General features: G+C 41.9%; 1 protein-coding gene across 1 annotated transcript in view; it reads right to left on the minus strand.

Annotated features, from left to right (window-relative positions):
• STPG2 (sperm tail PG-rich repeat containing 2) overlaps positions 1-25,783 on the minus strand; it is a 556,360-nt gene that overhangs the window by 165,491 nt on the left and 365,086 nt on the right. The window contains exon 12 of the mRNA XM_090034782.1: positions 20,153-20,268. Within this exon, the coding sequence (XP_089890908.1) occupies positions 20,153-20,268 (116 nt within the window). The remainder of the gene's footprint in view (positions 1-20,152; positions 20,269-25,783) is intronic.

The raw sequence follows: 25,783 nt of genomic DNA on the forward strand, positions 1-25,783 counted from the left end.
AACTTCCATAATCATCAGCTTAATCTCAACATGACATCTAAGCATGCAGTGTGCTGGTGACATCAAGCATACAAGCAGCACTGTAACCTGTCTATAATGGAAAGGCAACTTTTGTATTTTTCAGTACATTTTAAATAGTTTACATATGGTAATATAGTAGTAATACTTTTTTAAAGAGTAAAATACAAAGGAAAAATGAATTCATTGCTCACAGACATTCTACTTCGTGCTGTACTTCTATTAACTGAAATAGTTTAGCAGGTATTCCAGGGAACTTATGATTCATGAGGTGGGATTTGTACTTCTGAAGACATACCCATGGCACATGTACTTCAAAGCAATTTACGTTAGTTTTATACACCAACATAAATAGTACCACAGTCCCAAGCAAATAGATGTACAACTATCCAAGAACACCAGATTCTAGTAGGTGCTATGACACTGCCTCACCACTAAGGAGAAAGCATGTAAATAATTGTCTGTTTGCCTGTAGCAAACTACTGTACCAAGATGAAAACAAACAGGTAATCCCTACACCTTATGCCGGTGTATTTTTACTACAGATTTTTCCTAGAGTACCTTTACTCCAGATTTGAAACACTTACACTACCATAGGTGTTTGATTATTGGAGGAACAGGCAAAGCCCAGCCTGCGGGCCCAATCCAGTAGGCAGTAGACTCCATTTCCCAGCCACCCCTGTGTGTGGCTGGGGCTGGTCTCCATGGAGACCCCAGCCACAGCTGCTGTGAAAGTTCAGGCTGTGATGGCCATGGAGACCAGCCTCAGCCAGCTCGCAGTGTGCAGGGCAGAGCAGAGTTGCTCTGGAGTTGCTGGTATCTTGCTGCTGGGAACATGCTCTGGGCAGGGGCATGCAGGTAGGAGATCACAGATCTACCCCTGCCCTTAGCAGCGGTGACAGCCTGGTCTGGAGCAGGGACAGAGCTGTGATCTCCTGCCTGCGCATTCCTGTCTGGAACATGCAGACTACAGATCGCAGCTCTGCCCTGGCTCCAGAGTAAGCTGCTCCCATTGCAAGATCTCAGCAGCTCCGAGCATCCCCCTGCACTGCTCTAGCATGCATCTTGCCAGCACAGCTGGGATATCCATGGAGACCAGCCCCAGCTATGCAATCAGGGGCTGCTGGGAAATGGAGTCCAGCTGCCAGCTGGATCAGCATTTTTCCCACCCCTTGCTTACTGCTTACACTGGTATAAACACATCATGGGCATGTGGTTGCTGTGCTAAAATAGCAGCAGCACAAATTTGTGCTGTTATTTTTTGCCACTGCATATGCCCCTGCATGTAGAGTTGGTGTGGGGGCAAATTGTCCTAGTGGGGTAGGGAAGGCTGGAACCAGTACCTGTGCTGGCCCCAGCAGCCTTACCTAGGTACCTGGGGGCCGCCTGCGGTAGTGGTGGTGTAGATCCATTCACTCAAAGCCTAGCTGGCAGCCAGAGTCTGGCTCTGGCCAGTCAAGCTCTGTTTGTGGTGGTGCACACTGGTGCCATGTGCACCACATCACTTTTTGCAGCATTTTTTGTCTTTTGTTATCGAGATCTCCCAGTGTCAAATTTTGGTGTCATGCAGCAAATCTGTAGTGCAGCAAACAGGTGCATGTGTACTGCATGCGGTTTGCAGTGACTCAGATAGGTTTGAGGTGCCACAAACCACACCCATGTACTCATCTGGATGCACCCCATGTGTCCAGGTCCTGTGTCTGGTGTTGAACTTCTGTTCTGGTATGGTGTTAAAGGGTAGCAGTTCAGCTGGTGATTCTGATGAGAGGGGTGATTCTGGATGAGAATTCAGATTAAACTGCTATATGGTAATTTTGATGAAATGCGAAACAAAAATCTAAAAATCTGTGATCAGAGAAGAGCCCACAAATATTAGGGCAATAGGGTTTTTTTTTTTAAAAAAAAAAACTGATTTGGATCATATATGAGAGCATTTTTCATAAAAGTATAAAACTTGATGTTCCAACCCAATTCCAAATACATCAATTACAGTCTTCTGTTGAAATCAGCCCTGTCATTTTCATTAGATACAGTACTGTTCATTCTTACTCCAAGGGGGTTGTCTAATGTGTTATCCCATTGTTAAACAGCTACCACTATCTACCCAAAAGAAATTATTTCATTTCAGTGTTGAATCAACTATATATAACTATATATACAATCTTCCTATCTTTAATTAATTAAATACATTCAAGCTGCTTTAAGATCTGCTTCATAAGCAGTAAATTATTATTTAGGATAGTCAGGTTACTGGTGTTGCTTTAAAGTATGGCTCTAAAATTACACCATTGTGTTCCTCATATAAAGCTAGATTCTCTAATGAGAAAGAATACAACAATTTATTACATTTTTATTGTATTTTCACTATCATAATCCTGTTGTATAACACAAAAAGCTGAAAATACTATAAGCTGATGTAAATACCAGGAACAAATAGGTGAAAAACTAAAAATGACCAGTTACCAAGGAAACTAAATTCAGTAGGCTAAAACTGCTGCCTTATGTAAGTATTCTCATTATAAACAGGCTTTTATGAAAACATGAATGTAATATTTAAAGAAATATTGACCTAGACCAGTAGTTCTCAATCTTTTTAGATTCAAGGCACCCCTTGCAAAGCTTAAACCACCCCTCAGAAAATGCTAGCTCTTAGCCTTCACTTGTTTGACTATAGAAAAATAAGAAAGCAATTCCTCTGCTGCAAATAAATCAGAAAGACCACAACAGATCTGAAACTTTTTTAACACTATGGTTTCCTGTTCAAAATCTCTGTGTTTATCTTTTGAATCATGTGTAGGTGTCTGCACAATTAACATTGTGCCAAACAACGCTTGGCACTCTGCAGCAGTCTTCTAAGTAACCACCTACTTAAATCATGGTGAGACAAAGTTATAAGGTTAGGGTCCCAACCTTTACTACAATTGTTTTGCTATTTGCTTTTCTATGATGTGACCACTAATATCTCCCACTTATATGGGCCATGAACAGGCATTCATTTCTATCAGTGGAAATTTCTGACTGCTAGAAATGCTGCCAGGAGAGGGAGCAGCACAGGCATTCAGCCTGCAACTGACCGCTCTGCCCTGCTTCTCACATCTTCCTTAAACTGGAGTTCTTCCTGGTGGGGAAAGTGTGGGAAGCAGTGGCTGCAACACTTCTCCCATTCCTGGGGAAACTGGAGCAGAAGGACAAAGCCCCTGCCTGATCCTTTTACCAAGGAGTCCAGTGTGAGGAGTGGGTGGCTGCTCCTTCCCTCTGTAGAAGGGATGGGAGCAGCTACCCCCTGTGCTTTCTCTAGAATGTGGTCACCACAGTCTGGGAAAGGCATGGGAGCCTTTCCCTGCCACTCCAGTCCTTCCCAAACTGGGAGGAGGCGAGCAGCAAATGCCCCCCCGGCTTCCTCAGACCAGGGTGGCCTGGGCTCAGTAGGTGCAGGGAGCATTTTCCTGCCACTCAACTCCTGGCCCCCAAGAGAAGTCAAGAAGTGGGGAGAAATTAAAAGCACTCGAGCACCACATATATCAGTGTCCCCTGCACTGAAAAATGGTGGTGGGGTGCTTTGAACTAAAGCCCATCAGACATGTGATGCCAGAGTCTGCTGAGACGCATTTATTTCCGTGCTGCAGTAGACTTGAATAACCAAGTCTGCTCCAATGCACTGGATTTCCAGCACATTGAAACTGTCTCCCTGCACATGTATGGGAGCCCATGCTGTCTGTATGTGGCCACAGTCGCTCAAGTATTTAAATAAGCATTACAAAAAGGAAAATCCCTTGTGGAGCAGCATAGGGCATCCACAATTCTGAAATTTATTGGAAATCATATGCTCTTTAGTCAAACTTGGTATATTCAAAAGGCAAAATATATTGTTCTTCAGAAGTTTGTTTAGTAGTAAAGTTCATCCCAGACAAACATGAATTAAGCAGCATCATTAAATATCTTCAAGATTACAGTATTTTCTCTCAGGAGTAAGTAGCAGTTTTTTATAAAGCAAAATTCTCAAACACAACTGCTTTCTCCAAAAGCATTACAAAATTAGTGATTTAAGGAACACCGGTGAATGTAATAAGAGTTGGACCAAAATTTTCAAAACTAGTATCTAAATAAAGACGCTACTAAATCCAGATACAGTAAATCCAGTCAGTAACCTAGTTTTCAAAAGTGTCATGATAATAGGACCTTATACAGTAAGGACAAGATACAGATATATTTCTTATAAAAATATATATTTGTTTCATATTAAGATAGAAAGGTATTGTTAAATCAAAGGCATTTTTTGTAACCATGAAACTCTCATTAAAGCAAAAGAAAAAACAAAAACAAAACAAAAACACCGGTGTGAAGCCCTGAAAATCCACCCCAACACTCTTTCCTAACAAGAAAAAAAAATCACATTTTTTCAATAAATAAAAGGAAAGCAACTTTTGTTCTCAGAATAAAAATAGATATAAACTGATTGAATTACTTTTGGTGGTTAGATCCTGAAATGTTATGGATATAGCTGTAAAAGTTTAAGAGTCATCTGATTTGCACAAAGACTGTTAAAGGTTTGTTCAGCAGATAATAAGGCTACTAGTATGCTTCCCTCAGGCAGTGTTGCCAACTCTCATGATTTTTGGCATTGTTCTTAAAGTCTACACTTCAGGAATGTGAAAAACTTAACTATTTCTTTTATATATATTTATTTCTTACTTATATATAAAAGAAAACTAAGTTTTTCACATTCCTGAAGCACAGACTTTAAGAACAACACCAAAAACTGTAAGAGTTCGCAACACTGCTCAGGTCAGGAAAAAAATTAATACCAGGTTTTCATTTAGTAACAGAACCAAAAATTTATCTTAAAAAGTTCTACTTTACTAGTCTATTTTGTCAAATTGTACTGCACATTTGAGAAAAGGCCATTGTATAACCTATTAATAAACAGGTATTAAAATCCCAGTTGCCGTGTACTACTTACTACACTACTACAACCAAAAAAAAAAAAATTGAAGATTTAAAAATTAAAAGAATAGGAAAATTGTGGTTCCTTTACTGCTATCCTAGCCTCAATATATTGATAGCAGATAGATCCAAAACTATTGCATTTCAGACACTTAAAAAATAACATGACCTTTCTTTGTATATATCACGTACACAAATAATGGATGATACATGTGCTAGATTACAGTTTACTGAATATGATAGATACTTCTTGCTCATTGTCCTTTTGCTATTTGGAAGCTGGACAAAGATATGGGGAATAAGTACACATCTAGGTGGAAACAAGAATGTATAATGGGGAAAGATTTTAGTGAAGTGAGGAATCTAGCATGAAAGTACTGGCTGGCCAGAGGAGGGGGAGAGAAGTTTCCAGGCTCAGATGGGAATGAGTACTTCGCTCAAAAGAGAAAAAGGGATGAATGCTTTATTATTATTGCTATTTGCACATAGAAGCTTTCTATAGAGAGAAAAGGGCACAATTCCTCCCCAACAGAAGACAAACAGATAAAGGAGGTTTGATGGAAGACAAGGAACATAAACACATTGTTTAAGTGTATGCATCACCTAGACCTGTAAGAGTGAACATAGCAAGAGTGGAATAGGAGAGCACAGGATCTGGCCCTCCTACAATCTACTCATGCACATATCAAACCATCAGTGAGCAGGTTTGCAGGCTGTATTACATAGGAATAGTATTTGTATTTGGTTTTACTAGAGCTGGGAAAATTATTCCGAGAAAACAACTACTTTGTTAAAGCAGCCTTTTCTATACCCTTCACATTAGTATTTCCCCACACAGGTTTCCAATATGATGCTCCTCAGCTCCTGTTCAATAGATAGACAGTATTTATGTCCTTTCCCAATCATTTAGAGAAAAATCAGGACATACTCTAAAGTATAAGCAAGTTTGAAAAAGTAAAAGCAAGCTGCTTTGCAGTTATCACATCAGCTTACCAAATTAAACAACTAGAATACAGTAAACGTTTATTTTCAGCTGTAGAACTCAAAATTGACTGGTCTAGGTTTTTTCTCTGTTTCTAAAACTAGCTTTAACACAAGGGATTTCTCTGTAGACCCGTGACTGTTAGTTCCACAATATTAATATAAAGGGCTTAAAACTTTTAAAATTCTGGATTTATATTAATCAATACTGCAATTACTGCAGCTATCAAACCAATGTTTACTATCAGGAACAACTGATAATCACAAAACACAAATTCACTACTGTTGTTTGACTGAGTGAATATCATTACTTTTCCTCCAAGTAAATTACCTTAATTGATTTCTACATTTTACTGACAAGAGTCAATCAGAAGGTTTTCCTAAACTGATGAAGCTTGGTAATTAAGATTATCATATCCATGTCAATTACTGGGTAATATTGGGCCTGATATATAACAAATACTATATAATTAAATTAGTACAAGCAGGTTTTTTATGAAAACATATTTTTAAAAGAATATTAAAATTATTTCTGAAATTAGGATCATGAAGTTTATTAAAGAAAGTATATGTAAAGGATCTAGGAATAGAGGCAGACTGTTGTGCAGATTTCAGGATGTTTGCAAAGATTAGCATCCTTTGGAATCTCTGTGGATGACTGGGAAAGGAGTGCAGAATACCACTCTGGTTGGCAGTCAGCTTGCAGGTGGAACTAGGCACTGCAAGATGGACTGGATCAAGTTTTGTGATGACTGGCATCAGGAGAGGAAAGAATCTGCTGCTCAGATTCAGAGCACAGCTAGTGCATGGGTGTGCCCTGCCCGTGGGAAGGACTATCACTCACACATCACACTCAATAGCCATCAAAGAACTCATCAGCATATACATCATGCTCTGTAAAGAATGACAGTGCAAATTGATTGATTATAGTACAATTGTTGTAGAACTCAAAATCAGGGAGCCTAAGGTTTCATAGGCAAGGGCTACTCTAGACATTTTCCATTCCTTCCCTATTTCAAGAGGGATACTTATATTTTTAACATTAAGGAACAGATCTAAATTGTGATTCTTTATTATCTAGTAATATTGAGTAAACTCTGCTTATTCATTTTACACACAGGATATTTTAGTAAAACCAAATTTACATTAAGATTTAATTGTCATGTGTAGTGTTTGGACTACAGGAAAGCCAGCTGGTCTCTGTACTGCTAAAGATTAATCACACAGTCCTTCAAAGTACCCTGTTCCCCTCTGGTAGTTGGATTTGAGGGGCTGCAATCAAATTATTTGACCTGACAGCAGCATTGCTAGTACTCTTTTCTTGTTTGTTAGTGAGACTTCTGAACCTTTGCAAATTGATCTAAAACTTGTACTCTGTTCAGAAAAGTTTCCCTAAAGCAATCTGGTTTTTCAAAAGATACTGCAATCTAACAGTAGTGTCTATGGTTAAAATAATCCAGTTGTGAGTGTTCACATGAAAAAGATGAACTGCTACTTGACTGAGCCCAAGTCTCAGAAAATACCAAACCCAAAAGGGAAATTTTCATAAGCATGTAAAAAGAGGGAAGTGTAACAACTTGCATACAAAGCCTTACCTACACATGGTCTATGCAAAACAGAACTTTTATTCATTATACTTAGAAAGTACTGTACTTTGAATACATTTTCATAGATTTTCATAGACAGGGCTGGAAGGGTCCTCAGAAGATCATCAAGTGCAGCCCCCTGCCCAAAGGGCAAGAAGTCAGCTGGGGTCATAGGATCCCAGCAGGATAAGCATCCAATTTACTCTTGAAGGTGTTCAATGTAGGTGCTTGAACCACCTCCGCTGGCAGACTGTTCCAGACCTTGGGGGCTCGGACAGTAAAGAAATTCTTCCTTTTGTCCAGCCTGAAACGGTTTCACAGTAGAGGGGCATACTATTATACTGTCAATGGGGAAAGAAGAAATAGGCAGAGAGGTGACATGTCATCACTATGTTAGATGACTTACCCACTTAGATCTACAAAGAGTGTAATTATAACCCTGAGTTTTATGTAGCTTGTTGCCTTCCATGGCACACAGAATAACTGATGAGTTGCATTAGCTGCAAATAGGCTTTCTTGTGATTCTGGCCTAATGGATCTGAGAAGCTGATAAATATTTTGAGATTTTGTATATGAACTCAGCTAACCCAGAACATTTTATACTCAAAAAGTCTGATCTGCGCCTGAGAGATGAATATTTCCATAGTCCCATTATTCATGTTCTTAACATTAGAGGTAGTAGAAACCTTTTAGCATAGGTGTAGAATTGGGTGTATAAATAATTCTTACTCATTTTAAACACATGCATAATTGAAAAGTAACCCTAATGATGTGTTATAGGGCAAATGTTGCATTATTATATTCCAACTTTTTTTTTCAAAAAAAGCCCTTTATTTATTAATGAATCCAACCCATTCAATAGATTCAACATTTAAAGATACATCCAATTCTCCAAAACTTACACAAAGACAAACAATCATCTCTTATCAATAACTCTACCACAATCCAAATCAACATCTACAGAAGTCCTGTGCTCCCCTCCTATCCCAGTGTCCGATAACTTCCCATCTCCTTTGATGTTAAGACCCCATGCTTCCTCAATTCCACACAATTCAGCCCTTCTTTTCCCTACAACTCTGCCAAAAACAAATCTTATTATCTTCTACTCATCTTTGCATTTCAAATTTTAAATGTATTTTAAATGTATACCTACGTTTTAGTTCATAGAACATGTACTATAGTATTTTAAAAGTTGCTCAATGTTCTGCTTTGGAGGCAAAAGATTTGTTTTAAGTTACTTCCAAAAACTTCCACCAGATTTCCAAGTAAGCATCTGTTTACCTTCTCGCATGTAGAACACTGACTTGATAGAAAAATTTTCCATTGCTATAACTTCCCAAACTTTTAAAATCAGCCAGTGATTTTAGGGGTATCTCCTCCCAGGCTTTAGTAATTGTAATTCTTCCAGCCACTAGAAGATGAGTAATTAATTCCCTATGGCACATAAATGCTGCAGAGTTCTCAAAAAAGTTTCAATAGGAACACTAAGGCTAAGCACATAGTCCAAAAGCCGAAGGTTGAATAAATTAAATCTTGCAAGTTAGTTGAAGCTGCATAGATAGAACCAATAAGCAAGTGAACAGACAAGTCACTTTTGATTCTGGAAATGCAGCCCCATGTCTCCAGTGGCCCAGGCTATAAGTCAGGAGGCACTAGAGCAAGCCTTCCTGGTAGCCTCGGGAAGACAGGCTGGACCAGGGCTATCCTGTCCACCCTACAAGGGGGTGTTTGTGGGGAAGGTGCAAAGCATCCTGGGATGCTGGCAGACTGTGAGTTAACTTAAAACTGGAGGGGATCTTGGACAGTTCAATAAACTGATTAAACCTAAATCAGTTAAGTCTGATACTACATCCACCCAGGTTTATCTTAAGCCAGTTTTGACTATTTTGAAAGCAGTTTATATGCACTGAACATCTGTTGTATTACAGATTTGAACTGGTTTCTGATCACTTTACTGGTTTATGTGTAATTTCTGCCCCTAGCCTTAGGGGTTATCTGATAATTGGCATTGTATTATTTCCCTCACCATGTCTCTAACCATCTTACAAAACAATTTAATTCTGGGATACATCCACCACATGTGGTAGAATCCTCTCAGCTAACAACCCTCCATCCAACACTTGCCTGTTCCTATACTATAGCTGCATTTAATTTTAAGTCGGGTGAAATACCATCAATATAGGATTTTAAAATAATTATTTTTATTATCATGTATGGATGTATTAGAACCATTATTCCAGATAGACTCCCATTCGTCAGCATTAATTTCTGATCCAATGTCATTAGCCCACTTTTGTCATAAACTGTTTTTTCTTTTATATGGGTATTTAAAATTGATTTATATAACACAGAGAAAAGGCCAAGCATAATGCAAGGCTATAGTGTTGTACAACAATAATAAATATTGTGGATGTTAAATAGGTGGTATAGAAGTAATATTTTTGTGCAACAATGTTTCCATATGTGTTTATCCAACTCTTCAATTACATCTCTCCAGCTTTTATTGTTTCAGCCTACATTAAGCCAAAGATCATATTAATATTAAATTCGCACAAGCCCACACATTTTCTATCTGTGGAAAACTGAACAAAATTCATAATTATGTAATAAAGATATACCACACAAATCTACTGGCAAACTAAAAAAGGACTGCCAAACTCACTTTCATATTGTCATTTTAAAAGGGGACAAGCTTTCAATATGGAAAAAGTATTAATGCTGTTTGCTATATTTAGGATGCCTGTAGATGTATGGGGAGGCTGCTCTGGCATGCTTAATTACAGTGCATTGGAGCTGTGTGTAGCACAGTACAGCATACTCGATTAATCGAGTGTATGGCCTTTGCAAAACATTGATTAATCGAGTCTCCTGGAGCATGCTAATTAGCATGTTCCAGCAGCCTTCGCATCTTGTATATTAGTGTCCCTGTGCTTTAAAATGGTGGTGGGTGTGCTTTAACTAAAGCTCATTCAATGAACACATGTAAAAATATCATTTAGTGTTTAAAAATATATATATTATGTGCATATATTGTACACCTGCACATCAAGAGCTAAAAGTTTCACCAACACGTCTAAAAACAAACAAATAAACCTCATTAGTGATCAAGTAATTTTACATGGAATGACTTATTGGTGCATTAGCGTATTATTTCACAAGCTGTATTCTCCCTTCCTGGCACTGCTTTGATTTTCTGAGGTGCTTAGTACCTTTAAAAAAAACATTACTAGTTTGTGAAGACTGTAGTACAATGCGATGCTGTACAAACAAGAACAATCTAGCCTGAGTGCTACAAGCAGGATAAGCATAATGATGCAGTGCTCTGTCCAGACTAACTAGCTATGCTGATTCTGGCATCTGAACTACAGGCAGTCCTTGGACTTAGGATACAACTGGTTCTTGAAAATCACATCTTAAGTCTAAACATTGTACCTCGGAACCAATTTTCTCATAAGAAACAATGTTATAAATGGGGGCTTGGTTCCTGAACCAAGGCCCAATACCCTGTTTTCACAAAAAATATCCCAGAATGTTGTACTTGATCAATTATAGATGAGTGTCACAGGGGCACTTAGGTGCCCTGTTCCTAAGAAGGGAGAAGGGCAGCTGCCAATCTCCAGGGCAGCTCAGGTGCTGGATACTGGGGCAACCGCACTGGTCAGGTGACCAGAAGGGGGAAGGACCGGGTCTTTATAAACAGCCCAGGCCGAAGCCTGGGGAGCAGTTCCCCTCTGGCAGCCTAAGGAGCAACGGCTCTGCTGCAAAGCAGAGCAGAGCAGAGCAGAGGAAGAGCAGCCTGGCCACCCGAGCGGCTGCAGCATGGTACGGGGTGGAGAGAACCCTGACAGGGAGGCTTGGAAGGTGAGCCATGGTGGCACAGCGATTATGTTCTAGCCAGGAGGCTTATTTTGAGTTATAGCAGGTTGACTTTTGGCTTTATGTTCCCTAGTTTGTTATTGTTGAACTGGAGGACCGGGTGAGGCTATAAGGAGTGGAAGGAGGCCTCATAGAAGCACCCCAATGGGGTGGGGGTTCCTGGTGCCAGTGAGGGCACAATAATCAGGTGCCAGAGAGAGCACGCTCATATGGAATAGGGGGCCAGGTAAAGCTACAGCCACCTGAGCCCTATTGGGAGAAGCCCGAGCAGGACATAGCATGATAATCAGGTGCCAGCAACGGCACACTTATATGGAATAGGGGGGCCAGGTAAGGCTACAGCCACCTGAGCCCTATTGGGAGAAGCCCAAGCAGTGCGTAAGACCCCAGATGGTGTGTCAGGGGGCCAGGCACGGCTACGGCCACCTGAGCCCCAACCATGAGAAGTGCGGGTGACAAGACCAGAGTGCGAGTGACCACAGGAAGCACAAGGCACAGGTCTGAGTGCGGGTAACCACGGGACAGATGGGAGGCAGGCCCCAGTAGGGCCCTGTCTGTAAGAGAGAAGCCCCAGGAGAGGGCGCAGTCTGAGAGTAGAGAGCCCGGTAAGAGTGAACTTTCGGGCGGAGGCCTTTAGAGAAGGCCTCTAGGGAAAGTAGATTGGCGGGATAACGTCCGGAAGATCTGCGAGGCTTGGGGCGTGCTAAAAGGGAGGTAGGAGGCACGCGTAGCCCATAAGATGGGGGGGTGCACCAGGTCACTCTGTACAGAGTAGGAGCCCAGACAATCCTAGCACTGTGTCCAAGGCGACAAGAGGCAGCCTCCCTTCTAAAACCATATAACAACAAGACTTGGCGGGCGAGAAAGAGGGTGCTGGATCATCTACTTGGCATGGTAGGGGGCGCTAGAGAGGTTATGGCTGCTCCTAGGCCCCACTCCGTGACAATGAGTAATATAGCTACATTAATGTGTTTGAATTGTAAATACCAATCATAATGATTTGGAAGGACTTATTTGAGGTGACTTTACTGGACTTTTTGAAGGGCTCTTGGTTGGAATTTTTGAAGGGTTCTTGGCTGGAGTCATCTCAGGAGTCTTGGCTGTAGGTTTTTCTGAAGTCTTGTCTGCTTTCTTAAAGAAAGAGTCCAAGGAAGTTTGGGCAGATGTTCTCCAGGGAGATGAGCAACACAGTAAACTTGTTTGCTGATGTGGCATCACATCAGATCAAGCGTTATAAAGTCAAAACTGATGTCATACAGTTGAAACAGTGTCAATTTATATACATTGTAAGTGTGAAACGTTGTAACTTGAAATGTTGTAAGTCAAGGATTGCCTATAGTTCATGTAGCTCTATACAGCATGGCATTATGCTGTGCAGACATACCATTAATTTCCATATGCCATGATAAGCTGTAAGTTTTCAAGCAGAACTTAGTGAAATCAAAAAGGATTTATTTTAATAAGCAATGTCATTATATGATTCAATGTCATTTTAAAAAGCTGCACAGAAGATTTTGCACAAGATCTTTATCATGAACTCCTACCATTTTAAGACATGTAAAACTGGTTGGAGTGATGTAATATGTTGTAAAACACCTGTATCTGGCTGGGAGAAGGCTCTGACAGTGCAGATATTAATGACAGCAATGGGTCTTCCTTTCAAGGGTCCCCTGACAAGTCCTTGGAATAAGTAATGTAGGAGGGAAAAGCAATGGCATGAAGTGTTGTGGGGTGCAGTGCCACACATACAGAGAAGACCAGGGAGGCTGCTGTAACTGGTGACAAGCCTCTAAGGCTATCTATATTACACTAGAGATCATGGAGTAGCCCAGGAAAGGGGGCACAAAGGTGGCTTAAAATACAAATTATGTGTAGTACCTCTGAGAGCCATAGCAGACAGGACCTCACCCTCTGAGTATATTTGGGGAAAAGAATCTACTCTAGGATTCAGAAAGAGATGTTTGTATATATTCAAATGAAGAAGGGCCTTCATTCCCCTTTACATTTCTTGAAATTGTTTCTATATGCATACAGAAACAATTTTCTATATAAACAGTTGTTTCAATATGCACCTGTTGCTGCAGACCATATTCATCAGGGCAAGGGCTGCAGAATGGAGCCCTAGTGAGTATACTGTCATAATATGAAGAAGGAAAATGATAAGAATGTTTATGTATTCTCTCTCCTTTCCTACTGGCACACTTTAGTCTCCTTCCAAAATAACACTAAACTCACTGGTACAAGAAGCTTTTGCTCATTAGGATTCTCAATTAAGGGAGCATAGCTTATGAAAATAAATAAGCACCTATGTTACTGTATCTGGAGGGATGTCTTATGAGTCATGCAGTAAAAGCATCATGTTCACAGTTATTTGTGGATTTTATTATATGTAAATATGGGGGGAAAATCTTGTAGCAAATAAAGCAATGTAGCTGAGGTATCTAATACATAATAAATTAGATAAACATTTTGGACAAATTTAAATGCTACTTCAACATAATCTTTGTGCTCATCAGGACAGAATCCCAAGTGTACTATGATTTCACAGCTATAGAATTTAAAGCAAAATTCATACCCTTGGACAAAACTGTGCCCAAGTACACCTGCTTCCATTTGTACCTGAATATATTTCTAGCCTTTGGAGTTCCTGAGATAACCTAAGAATTGCATCAACACTTTTAGCCTGCAGAAAGCTTGAAATAATAGAACCCGAAGGTGTGAACTGACCCATTTTTTTGTCTGTCAGGGCTCAGTGAACTTCATAATGCTTCAGCCATGAAAAATGTTTTTTTCAAAATCTCAGTATTCAGCATTTCTGCTGAAGAATTCACAATTCTTCTGCAGCCAGACCTTTTTTCCCCCCTCTTTCTGCCCACAAAGAGCCTAACTGCAACTAGCTCTTGCTCTCCACATCTCTTTACAAAGAATTCTTGTTCAGTTTATACTGCCTTCTCTCTGCACTTTTCTACACAGCCTGAAAGCACTATGCCCAGAGAAACTGTAAAGCTGAGCCATTCAAGTCCCACTCTCCCTCACAAAATACAAATAGAAGGAAATTCTGAATCAGGTGATCAAATCCAGGAATGGATCTGGCCACAGGAAGGCACCAAAAAAAAAATCCTTAAATTAACTGCTCTCCAAAACAAGCACACATGAGTTTTAAGTCAAGAATATTTTCAACAATGAACCAAGGCTTTTTTGTAAGGGGTGCCATGAATGGGGGGAAATAATTAAATGGGATTAAAATAAGTATGCACTGCTCCTGCTTTTGGTCCACTTGTGCCAGGGCTCTGTTCATAATATGTTATTCTTATAGTCCCTCACCCCACTTTATACTCTGTTTTATGCTATCTTTTCACAGCAACTGATGAGGCAAACTTGGGTTCACAAAGCTTGTGCTCTATACATGTCTTATTGCGTTAGTTTATCAAGGTGCATATCTACTCTGCTGTCATTCTACAGCCCCAGCATTCCAAATGCTAAACTTGTCTGCAGCAAAGCTGTTACTGAATACCTGTCCAGATGCACTAGTAACATATATAACATTAAATAAGAAAGATAGAAGTTATGTTGTTGATATATGTGGATATATGTATGCATGTATATATGCATACTAGGCCTGTGCAAATAAGGAAGTATTCAATTTGGATTTGGATTTGGTTGATTTGGAGAACAGTGATTCAATTCGGAGATTTGGATCACTGTCCTGAATTGATTCAGTCCTGATTTGAAGAGATTTGGTGATTCAGATTGGCCGGGGAGAGGCAGGCACAGCTGAGCAGCTGCAGATTCTCCTGTGACTCCTCCAGCTGGGTCTGCCTCTCCTCAGGTGGGGATGCTGTGGGAGCCCATGGCTGCCCTGCCCAGCCGCATCCTAGTCCTGGCACTTAAAAAAAAAAAAAAAAAAGAAAAAGCCCTGCACGTACAAGCTACAGAAGCAGCAATTGGGGCCTCTAGGTGCTCATGGATCACGACCCACCACCTGGCACCTGCACAGCAGCTGCCCAATGGCACGGGTGCAGTGCAGCTCAGCAGGGTACCACGCACTGTATGGGAGCTGGGGCTGAGCGGTGCTGGGTTCTGGGTGACAGCTGGTGAGTATGAGGGGTTTTTTTTCTTTTTTTAAAGTGCTAGGAGGCTCAGCTGGGTGGGGGATAGGCAGCCATGGGGGCTTCTTCCACAGCTCCCCTAGCTGTGCCTGCCTATGCCCCTGTGGGGGGACCAGTGGAGGCTCTGCCCTGCTGTCACCTGCCCAGCCGGTGCAAGGGTGGGAGGGCGCGATAAAGGCATGGCTTACTCTGGGCGGAAGCAGGACATAGCCCTTGCTCCCATCGCTTTTGTGCCCGCATCAGCACTGGAAATGGGGGCTCTGCCCTGCCGCCATTTGCCAGCCAGTGTGGGGGGCCCAGGATACGGGTGAGGCAGCACTGGGAGCAGGGGCTATGCTCTGCTGCTGCTTAGCCCCTTCCACCTGGAGCAAGCCATGCCTGCATCCCACCCCCCTCCCCTTGCCCCAGCTGGGCAAGTGGCAGCAGGGCAGAGCCCCCACACCCAGCGCTGCTGTGCCTGCATCCCTTGCCCCCCTCCCTGAGTAACATGCACCCCACTCCAGCTGGGCTGCTGCTTCCAGCCCCAGCTCCAGCCCCAATCCCTTCCTCCCCCATGTTCCTTCCCTCCTCCCTCCCACAACCCCCAACAGACAGCTGCCTCCAGCTGACACAGTGGTGGAGCAGGCAGCTGCTCTGGCTCTGGCACTGACCTGAAGTGCAGACTGAAGCTGCTAGGCTGTGCTGGAGGCCAGAGGTGGTGGAAGAGCAGGCACAGGAGAGAAGGGGTGAGGGGGACAGGTGGCAGCGGGCAAGAGGGAGGGGTCAAGCTGCTTGACTCCCCCTGCCCTCCCACTGCCTCCCATACTACTTGCTCCTCTACTGCCTCTTCACAATCTGCATCTCCACTTTCTCCCTTATCACCTGCCCCCCTGCTACTGCTTTCTCCATGGCAGCAGTGCAGGGGACAGGGAACAAATTTAAGATGACCCTTCAACATGGAAAATTATAACAAATTTATACATATTTATACATTGTGCTTCTATTAAACTGAATTATTGGGGTATCATCTTAAATTCAGGGTTGACTTGGTGTATATGGTGTAAATATTATATATATATTTATAAATTATACGTGTATAGATATAAATGAACACTATATAGAATAACAATACATACATTTGATAAAGAGATGGAGACATGGAGAAGGCGATGAAAAACAACATGGAGATGGAGATAGATCTATGTAAATCAACAATACAACTTTTACTGTTCGAATTTAGTTGCAACATATACTGGCGAAACTGACATTAAAAAAGGAGACTAAAGAGAGTTTAAATATGAAAAGTTAAAACTTGCTAAATTTATTAGGAAAACTCTTAAAGCATAGAAGAATTCTAGCAGTATGCTTTTCTACTATGAATGAATTCATTTTTTGAATGATTTTAAATAGTCCCTCATAAATCATGCAAAAACTAAGCCACAGACAAGTTTAAGCTTAATCATGGTTCAGCTATACCAAAATTGAGGGCACCTAACTGGGCAGTTAGATCCTTTTCAGAGAATGTTTAATTCTCAGACAGATGACTTACCCAATGCCCCATACTCAAATTAGGATTGAACAGAGCATAAAATCAACCATAAACAGAGGTAACACCAAACACATTCTTTCTTTCCATTAGCTAGTACAGGAAAATCATTCAGAAATTCAGCACCACCATTACAACACTATATAGTAAATATAGTTCCAGTTCCAATCAATCTATATTTTTAAATAATTGACTCCTATATTAACATCCTACTCAAGGCAAGCTTGGTTTTCCAAGCATTAATTCCCCAGTACAGATGCCTTACCAGTTTCTCTTAACAGATACAATTGCTGACATATTTATTGCACGTATATTTCATTTCCCTAACTCTGTCTTGCCCCTTTCAATGATTTATTTTTGTTATTTATAAATTTCCTCAATTTTTCTCTTCTTGTCAGAACATTCACTTTTCTTTTCACTCCTCTTGGTTTTCCTGTTCACTTACTTGCTTGTGCACTCTCTCTCTCTCTCTCCCCCCCACCTTCTGTCTCTGCCCCCCACCCAACTACCTTCTTTGTCCTCAGTTTTTCCACTTTATTCTTTGAAATCACTCTCTGGTTTATCTCCCTTCTGTAGACAATACTTTCAACTCTTTTGTTTCTTACTGCCCTATTATTTGTCTCCATTACTCCACTCCCTTTACTGCTCTCTTCCAAGATTCTACCTCTAATTATTTGAGAATATATATTAGTCACAGGGCAGCATTAGGCACCTCATAGTCACTTGCAAATGCATTCCACACCACCACTATGAGTTAGGAAAATATTATCCCCATTTTATGGTTGAGACACAGGGAGATCCATTGGCTTGCCCAAATAAATACAGGAAGTCTGTAGCACAGCTGGAAAATAAATTCAAAACACCTAATTCCCACAATCCATTGTCCTAACTTCAAAGGTATCCATCTTTCCCCTCATCCCACACCAAGGAAAAGAATAGTCAGTTCCTTTTCCCATATAAGAAGGAAAATAGAGAGGGAAACAGAAATTCTCCTTCAGCCCCCTGGACTTAGAAAAAAAGGCAATACGTTCATACGTGAAGCAGAACTGAAGGGGACAGGGCAACGGAAGAGAGATGAGATTTTTATACCCACTGCCATCAGGAGATCAACAAGGACTTAGTAGAGTCTTCTCACCTTCCCCTTCTTACTCCATGATCTTCCCTTCAGTCTTTCTCTCTCTACTGCCTGAAAAGGTCAGCTTGTATGACTTCCTCTCAAGTAATAGTTAACTATCTGCACTAAGGTTGCCATTCATCTGTTCTTTCAGGGAGCTTTCAGATCCACACAGCTGGGGCAGAAATTCAAAATTAATTTGTCCTTGTCTAAGCCATATCAGAATATATATAAGGCACACTGCAATGGAAGGATCCAGGCACTAAAATTGGAACTCACCACTTCAGACTCAACGGGGGGAAGTGGGAAAGAAGGAACACTGATTTACTCTCATCTGACTCCAAAGGGAGCAAGAGACATGAAGTGACATTTTATTCCATTTTATTAATTTACACTACAGGCAGTCCTCAACTTATGACTATTCAAGTTCTGACAAATGGCACTTACAACCTTTGTATATTATAACACTGTTTCGAGGTTCTGATGGGGTTTCGACTTTACGATCCTGGGCACAGCTGCTTCTTTTTGGTAAGTCTGTTGTGGTAGGTAATGGAAGGGCAGATCAACATCCCCATGGCAAGGGAGGGATTGAGGGTGGGGCAGGGATACGGGCTGCCCAGTGGCTGGCAGGGGGCATGGGGAAGGTGTGAGGCAGCTCCCACTGCTGCGTGCCGCTGGTCCAGGATGGGATGGAGGGGCATCTGCCCCCAGATCTGCATGGCGTGGGTGGGGCTGGGGCTGTGCCAGGCTGCGCTCTGGGTGGATGGTGGAAGGTGCTGGGAGCAGGGGCTATAGCCTCCTGCTGCTCACCAAGCTGGGGCAAGGTAGAGCCACTGCATTGCCTCTGGACAAGGTGGTCTGGCCTCCTGCACCTCCTGGCCCTGCCCTGCCCAGGCTAGGTGTGCAGCAGCAGGGCACTGGGGGGCATGTGCCCCCAGATCTGCGCAGGGTGGGCAGGGCCAGGGCTGTACCAAGCTGCACTCTGGGCAGGTAGCAGGGGCTATGGGCAATTTTAGGGTGGCTGCAGCCCCCCCACAGCCCCCACTCCGCCACCCACCCCACACAGATCTGGGGGACACCCCCTATGACCTGCCGCTGCCACCACTCGCCCAGTCGGGGTGGGGCAGGGAGAAGCTGCAGCTCATCTAGGAGGTGCAGGGAGGCCAGGGCAGCTCTGGCTGCTGCACACCGCTTGTCCATAGGCAACACAGTGGCTCTGCCCCGCCCTGGCTTGGCGAGTGGCAGGATGGCATAGCCTTCACTCCCAGCCCTGGCCCTGCCCACCCCTCACAGATCTGAGGGCACATGCCCCCCCATGTCTTCTTGGGCTGGTGGTAGGAGCAGTGGTGAGGGCCACCAGATGAGCCACCAGATGAGCAGCTCCCAGACTGGCATCCCACAGCAACAAGTGCTTCCCACCTCACTGCTGCATCCCCCACACCAACTGGCCAGTCCTTGCCCCAGCTCCTGTCCTAGCCCCAGCCCCAAACCCTCCCTTGCTGCATGGGCGTTGTCCTCCCATCACAACAGACTTACCAGCTGGAGGCAGCTGTGTCGAATGTGGTAAAGGAACCAATTCCCCATTTATAACATTGTTCCTATGGGAAAACTGATTCCAACTTACGATGTTTTGACTTAAAACACAGTTTTCAGGAACCAATTGCATCATAAGTCTGATGATTGCCTATAGACATAATTTGGCTGTTCCCAAATTATCAATTAACCTGCTCACAATAGGCCACAATTCTGAAACTTCATCTCTATTCTTATTATGGCAATGTGGAAGTTGTCACTAGATACTTAAATAACTAGATACCTAGGGGTGCAGACAGAAGTGCAGCTTCCAGCTGTAACTCAGAACCAATTCTACAAAGTGTTCCAACTTACAATGTTACCCCAGACCAAACAGAAAATCACAGGCACAAAAAAAAAAAATCTAGTAATGGCCAGAATAAAAATCAGCCCCAATATGTGACTCATAAATGCCAGATCAACAAACCTCATAATCTCCAGGGCCAGGAGTAATCTCTTTTGGTTCTTTAAAACGTTCCTCTCTGGAAGCAAATAGGGAAATGCTGGAAGCTGATTTCACAACAGGGTTGTATGTCCCAGGCCCTAAAAATGGAAAAAATAGAGTATTATTTTAAAAAGTGATTTCTAAGCATCTTAGAATTCTGTATAGATGGCCTTGGTGTAGGTCAGAATGGTTGTATAACATGAATGCTAAGTGTACATGATATTTTGTTCACTGTTTGTGCCTATGATGGGTGTGGGAAGAATCATTAGTTTAGCCAGATTCAGAAGGTGATTGGACAAATCATTGGAGGAAAGGTGCATCAGTAGCTGCAAGTGAGAAGTTGGAAAAAACCCTGGTCATACCCTGTTTACTCTCCCTTACAGCACCCATTTTGCCACTGTGACAAAGGATATCGATACTACGCAAGCTGGACCTATGGTAGGACCCAGTAAATGGCAGTTCTTATGTTCTTATTATAGCGTCCATGAATTTACTTTCCCAGTTTCTTCATATTCTGTAGTTTTCATAGTGCTTCTATATTTAGCTAAGGATAATGTGGATAACTTGCTTTTTAAATAAAATCTTTACTTTTTCAAACACCAAATTCAATTCTTGGTTACATCAGTGTAAATCCTGCAAAAAGCCAGTGAACTTTGACTTGCTTGGAATGTGCATCAGCCTCGCTTAGAGCAGAATTTGGCCAACTGTATAAAGAAAAATAAGTGACCTCTCATTCTCTGAAACACTAGCCCAGCATTTCCTGAATTTCTGATAGCCAGGGCACACTTTTTCTGAATTAAAATTGGTGGCACATTTTTACACCTGAAAAGGGAAGCAAGGAAAAATGGCAGCAGCAACACACACACAGTTTGCCAATGTCTGGTCTCAATTCTGTCACTGCTTCTCCCAGCGCCCCACTCCATAACTGCAGTGCACATGCAACTTCCAGCTGCCAAGAAGCTGTGCTAGGATGAGACATCTGGAAATTCCTAGTGATGTGCCCTGCCCCCACCCCAGGGACATGGCTGCACCTCACTCTGCAGACATGCTGTGACTCCCAGTTTAAACAAAAAAAAGAAAAATATTATTTTGGGCGGCATACTTCCATCACTGATGGCACACAGGTATGCCCTTGCACACCCTTTGAAAATCCCTCTGAGAATCACTAAACTAGCCTAACATTGTGCTGCAGGGAGACACAGAACAACTCTGAGCAGTTTGGGTCAGTCAATAAGGGCTGCCCTGTGCCCTGCTGCCATCTAACTCTAGACAGACTAAGGGTGTGTGTAGATGACACAGGGCCCCTAAACTGAAGTGGTGGGTTTTAAAAAACATTACTTTAATTTAGGGCTGATTAAAACCACGTGTCATGCATGCACCCTGCTGACTTACCTGCCTCTCCAGTTGGGACGGGATACTGAGCTGCCGGCGGGTTGAGCAGTCCCTGGGTTGTGTGTGTCAGTGTGGAACTGGTGCTTCCCTCTGCAGCAGTGGTGCCCCCCCCAACAGCACCCACCCACAGGCGGTCTCAGAGGGCATAGCAGCCATGGAGCAAACCACTGGGCCTCCATACAGCTCAGGCAGGCAGGCTCCAGGGGGCAGGAAAAAAAAAAGACCAGGCTTGTCACTTTTCTTGGGCAGAGCCCACTTTCCTGGGCTGCTGCCAGGCTGCCTGCAGGGCTTCCTGAAGAGCCCCTGAACTGCACGGAGCCTGGTGCTTTGTTCCTCAGCTGTAGGGGCAGCAAACTAAAACCCCTTGACTCCCAAGTCATTTAAGGTGCATTACGCCACTGAATTTCCTACAGCAGCTGGAATTAATGCGCAATATGCTGTCAAGGCATGCAAACACTGACACCATTAAAGCATTGCAAAAGCATTTAGCCCACTTTAAAGTGTCGTGCACTCATGCCCCTCATTTTGTCTACACATGGCCTAAGAGTGCCTGTAGAGCATGCTGAGGTATGTGTATAGGGATTCTCTGGCTACACAATCAGCTTTCCAAACTCTGTGCTCTTCAAGGGCTCAGCGGTCCATTCAGACATCTACAGCTAAGTTTTTCTACCAAGAAAACAAACCTGAGAGAATTCTCCCAGTTCATTTGAACATGCACACGCAGCCATAGTTTCTTGATTCCAGTAGTATATTCTGCCAAACACAAATTAAAATTCCCAATATTACTTGCTTTACTTTCAACTGACTTCAGTTTTATTTAATCCAGTATGTGCAACCTGCTTTATATTAATAGATTAGGTAATGAAGAGTTTTACGCTGACTTTAACATTAAACTTCAAAGTAATGTTACATACGGATCACAATAAATGAATTCATCCCTTAAAAATGTTTATACAATACACTTGATATACAGATAACTTGACAAAGGATGTATAGGGCTCTGCAGGGGAGGGGAGGGATGAGAAGCTGCGGGCTCCAGCTCCAGCTCCAGCGGCTGTGCCTAGCAGAGTGCAGCTGGCAGCAGTGGTGGGGAGTGGGGCTCACAGCTTGCAGCACCTCATCCTTCCCCTCCCCTGCAGAGCCCACAAGCCCAGCAGAGCCTGTCCTTGTGGCCATGTCTCGGGGTGTGGGGAAAACATGGGTGAGGGGAATACATAGAGTATTTTATGAAAACACAGTTTTCTGCGGGTTATATACATGGGTACATGCTATATGCGCGGAAATACGGTAAATGACCTCAGGAATTACTAAATTGCTTCTTGATTTCCTAATCACCCAACATTTGTGCTTCCTTCTCAATGTGAGAAGTTAATTAAGTAATATTGGTGGACCGGTATTACTTGCAAAAAATCAGTATACAAAAATGTAAGTTTCCCAGTACCAGTGGATTTTAGGAGACTGCCCTGAAGAAATATGGTCAGTGGAAAGTTGAAAGGAAAACCGGATAATTCCCGTCACCTTCTGTTGTTTCTTGTCTTACATTTAGAATGTAAGGTCTCTTTTTGTTCCGTGTTTGTAACACACCCAGGACACTTATACACATGCAGCTTTGCTGCTCCGACATGCTGTAATTACAGCACATCACAGCCGACTCAATTAATCAAATTTGCTGGATCATGGTAATTACCATGCTCCAGCAGACTCCAGCATCACATGGATCAGCATTCCTGCACTGAAAAATGGTGGCAGAGGTGCTTTAACTAAAGCTTGTTGAACACGTTTTAGTTAAAGTGCCCCCACCACCATTTTTCAGTGCAAGAATGATGATACATGTGATGCTCTGGGTGCTTTAATTAGAGCAGCTTTTGGAGCCATTTTAATTAAAGTGACCCCCATCCCCACCCCACTCCCAGAGCACAGGTATAAATGCCTAGTACCTTGACTAAGTTTACAAAGCTTTAGTGCAACACAAATAATACATAATGAGCGTCTTCTCCATTCAATAAACAGACAATGCACTCACATAGGGCTCTATCTTAACAACAGTAAAATCAATGGAAACAGGATTGGGCTCAGATCGCATTCTGAAACTCTGGCTAGTCTATGGCTAAGCTCTACTGGAACATGAATATGCACTGTTCAGCTACAAAGGTCTAACTCAGGTTACTAAAACATGAAACATGCTGAGTCACAATAATACTGCTTTTGGAAAAAGTTGTCTTGAGTCTGTTACCATAATAATTATGTATATTTTTAATTAAGAAATAGGGTTTCTGGTCCTGCCATTTGTTACAGCAATTACTAATGTATCTACATATATGGCTACAGCTATTTGAACTGTTGCAATTAATAACTTTGTGGCTCTAACCTTACTGTTATATTCTTAAGTCCTTCACAGGGTGTAGGCTTCACTTACCACACTGCCTGATATCACTCATCTTTTTCGCTTCCTGCATTTTGACTGCTTTGAGACATCTAACATTAAAAAGGTTTACTGTACTATACAATTTTTATCATAGAATATATGTCCCATTGCATATGCCGCTACATATGGGATACAGGTCAAAGGCATGCATTACCTCTCTTAGCCCCAGTTCAGAGCTGAAATACACAGAAGCTATCTTCTATTTATTTCCCAAAATGCCACATTTTAATCACAGGTCAACACAGAATAAAACTTCTCATTACAAATCAAACATCTATGAAAAGTCTGCCTGTATCATGATTGGTATGTAATGGGAAAATCAAGAGCAGGTGATTCTTATAATTATATATTTTCCAGCCCTGTGCTGGCTCATTCTCTATGAAATGTCAAGCAATGCTACAGGGCAAAAATAGCAGTGAACAGGTGCAATGGGTAATTTAAAATGAAAATCTGTGCTGTTGCCCCTCACTCTGAGTATTCCACTATATTAGGAAAGGACTGAAAATGACTGCTTTTGAAAATAAGAGTTTTAAAATCCAAACCTAGATCAGAAGCGTGAATTTTTCTTTCTTATGAGTAGAGAACTTATGACTCATACTCTGCTCACTTACTTCTCAACATTACTGGTAGCTGCTCCTACAGTAGCTTATATTGACTTAGAAAAGAAATCTACTAATAAGGATCTGAAATCTGAGCAGTGAAATGATATGCTGGACAATGTGCAATGAAAGTGGAAAAGCTTGCTTTGAGAGGTTATGTTCATGATGTGTAAACTGTGGTTTTCATTTTTTTCCTCAAATCAAATAGCAGTAAAGAGACAAATCAGAACATTGAGAAATATTATTACCACCACTGTCCAAGAAATATCAGACATAATATTCTTCTGAGGCTACTAAAACTCATTTTGTTTTAAATGATACTTAAGGTTATAGCTAAATAAATGCACAGACCATTCAATCTGCCAGTTTGGTAAACAATATGCATGTAAACATATGGATAGTAAAATCCATAAAACTTACCAAAATAGTCCTGTATTTTGTTAAAATGTGAAACAAGGAGCTATAACACACAGGGGCTGAAAACAAAAGTAAAGCTATGTCCAGCAGGACTTTACTAGACCTTTGTAACCTGAAGAAATATTGTATCTAATAAGTAAAGGACCTCAGAATTATTTCAGAGCCCTCTGCAGTCAAGATCCTAGCTGATACTTATCAGTTCAATATGTATCAGTTATTCATAAAATGCAAGTAAAAAGAGACTTCAGTATTTGATAAAAATGGTTTCAATATTTCACAAAAAAATACAAATATACTGCATTTTTCTGAAAAGCTTAAAATATATATATTTAAATATAAAGCCTTCCATTGGGTTTGTCACAACTAGGAAACTCTGCTACTATGTAAGCAACTGTGTTAAAAAATAGTTAGGATTCCCATCATTAAAATGGAATATTAAAAGCCATCAGACTTCATGTCGTTAGACTGTTCTGCCTCAAGAGGCATTCACTTGTATACATTTGCTCTTTTACTTATGGAGAGGCATACAAAGTATCTGAGCATTCTGCAGCACTACAAAATGTAGTATAGTGGGGGTGTATAGGTGATCAAGTTCCCCAGCTGAACAAGCAAGGCAAGTTTTCCAGCCAGGATGCATTAGGGGGATCCCCCTTTCTTCCCCACACCTCACACAGAAAGCTGCCTCTCTTCTTTGGCTGCCTCCAGCTGGCATCAGCTCCTATGGTGGCAACAGCTGATCAGGAAGTCACCTCTGCCTGATCAGTAATTAGAAATGCAAAA

Source organism: Crocodylus siamensis, chromosome 2 (genome assembly GCF_052110815.1).
Source record: "Crocodylus siamensis isolate JL-2025a chromosome 2, ASM5211081v1, whole genome shotgun sequence".
NCBI lineage: Eukaryota > Metazoa > Chordata > Crocodylia > Crocodylidae > Crocodylus > Crocodylus siamensis.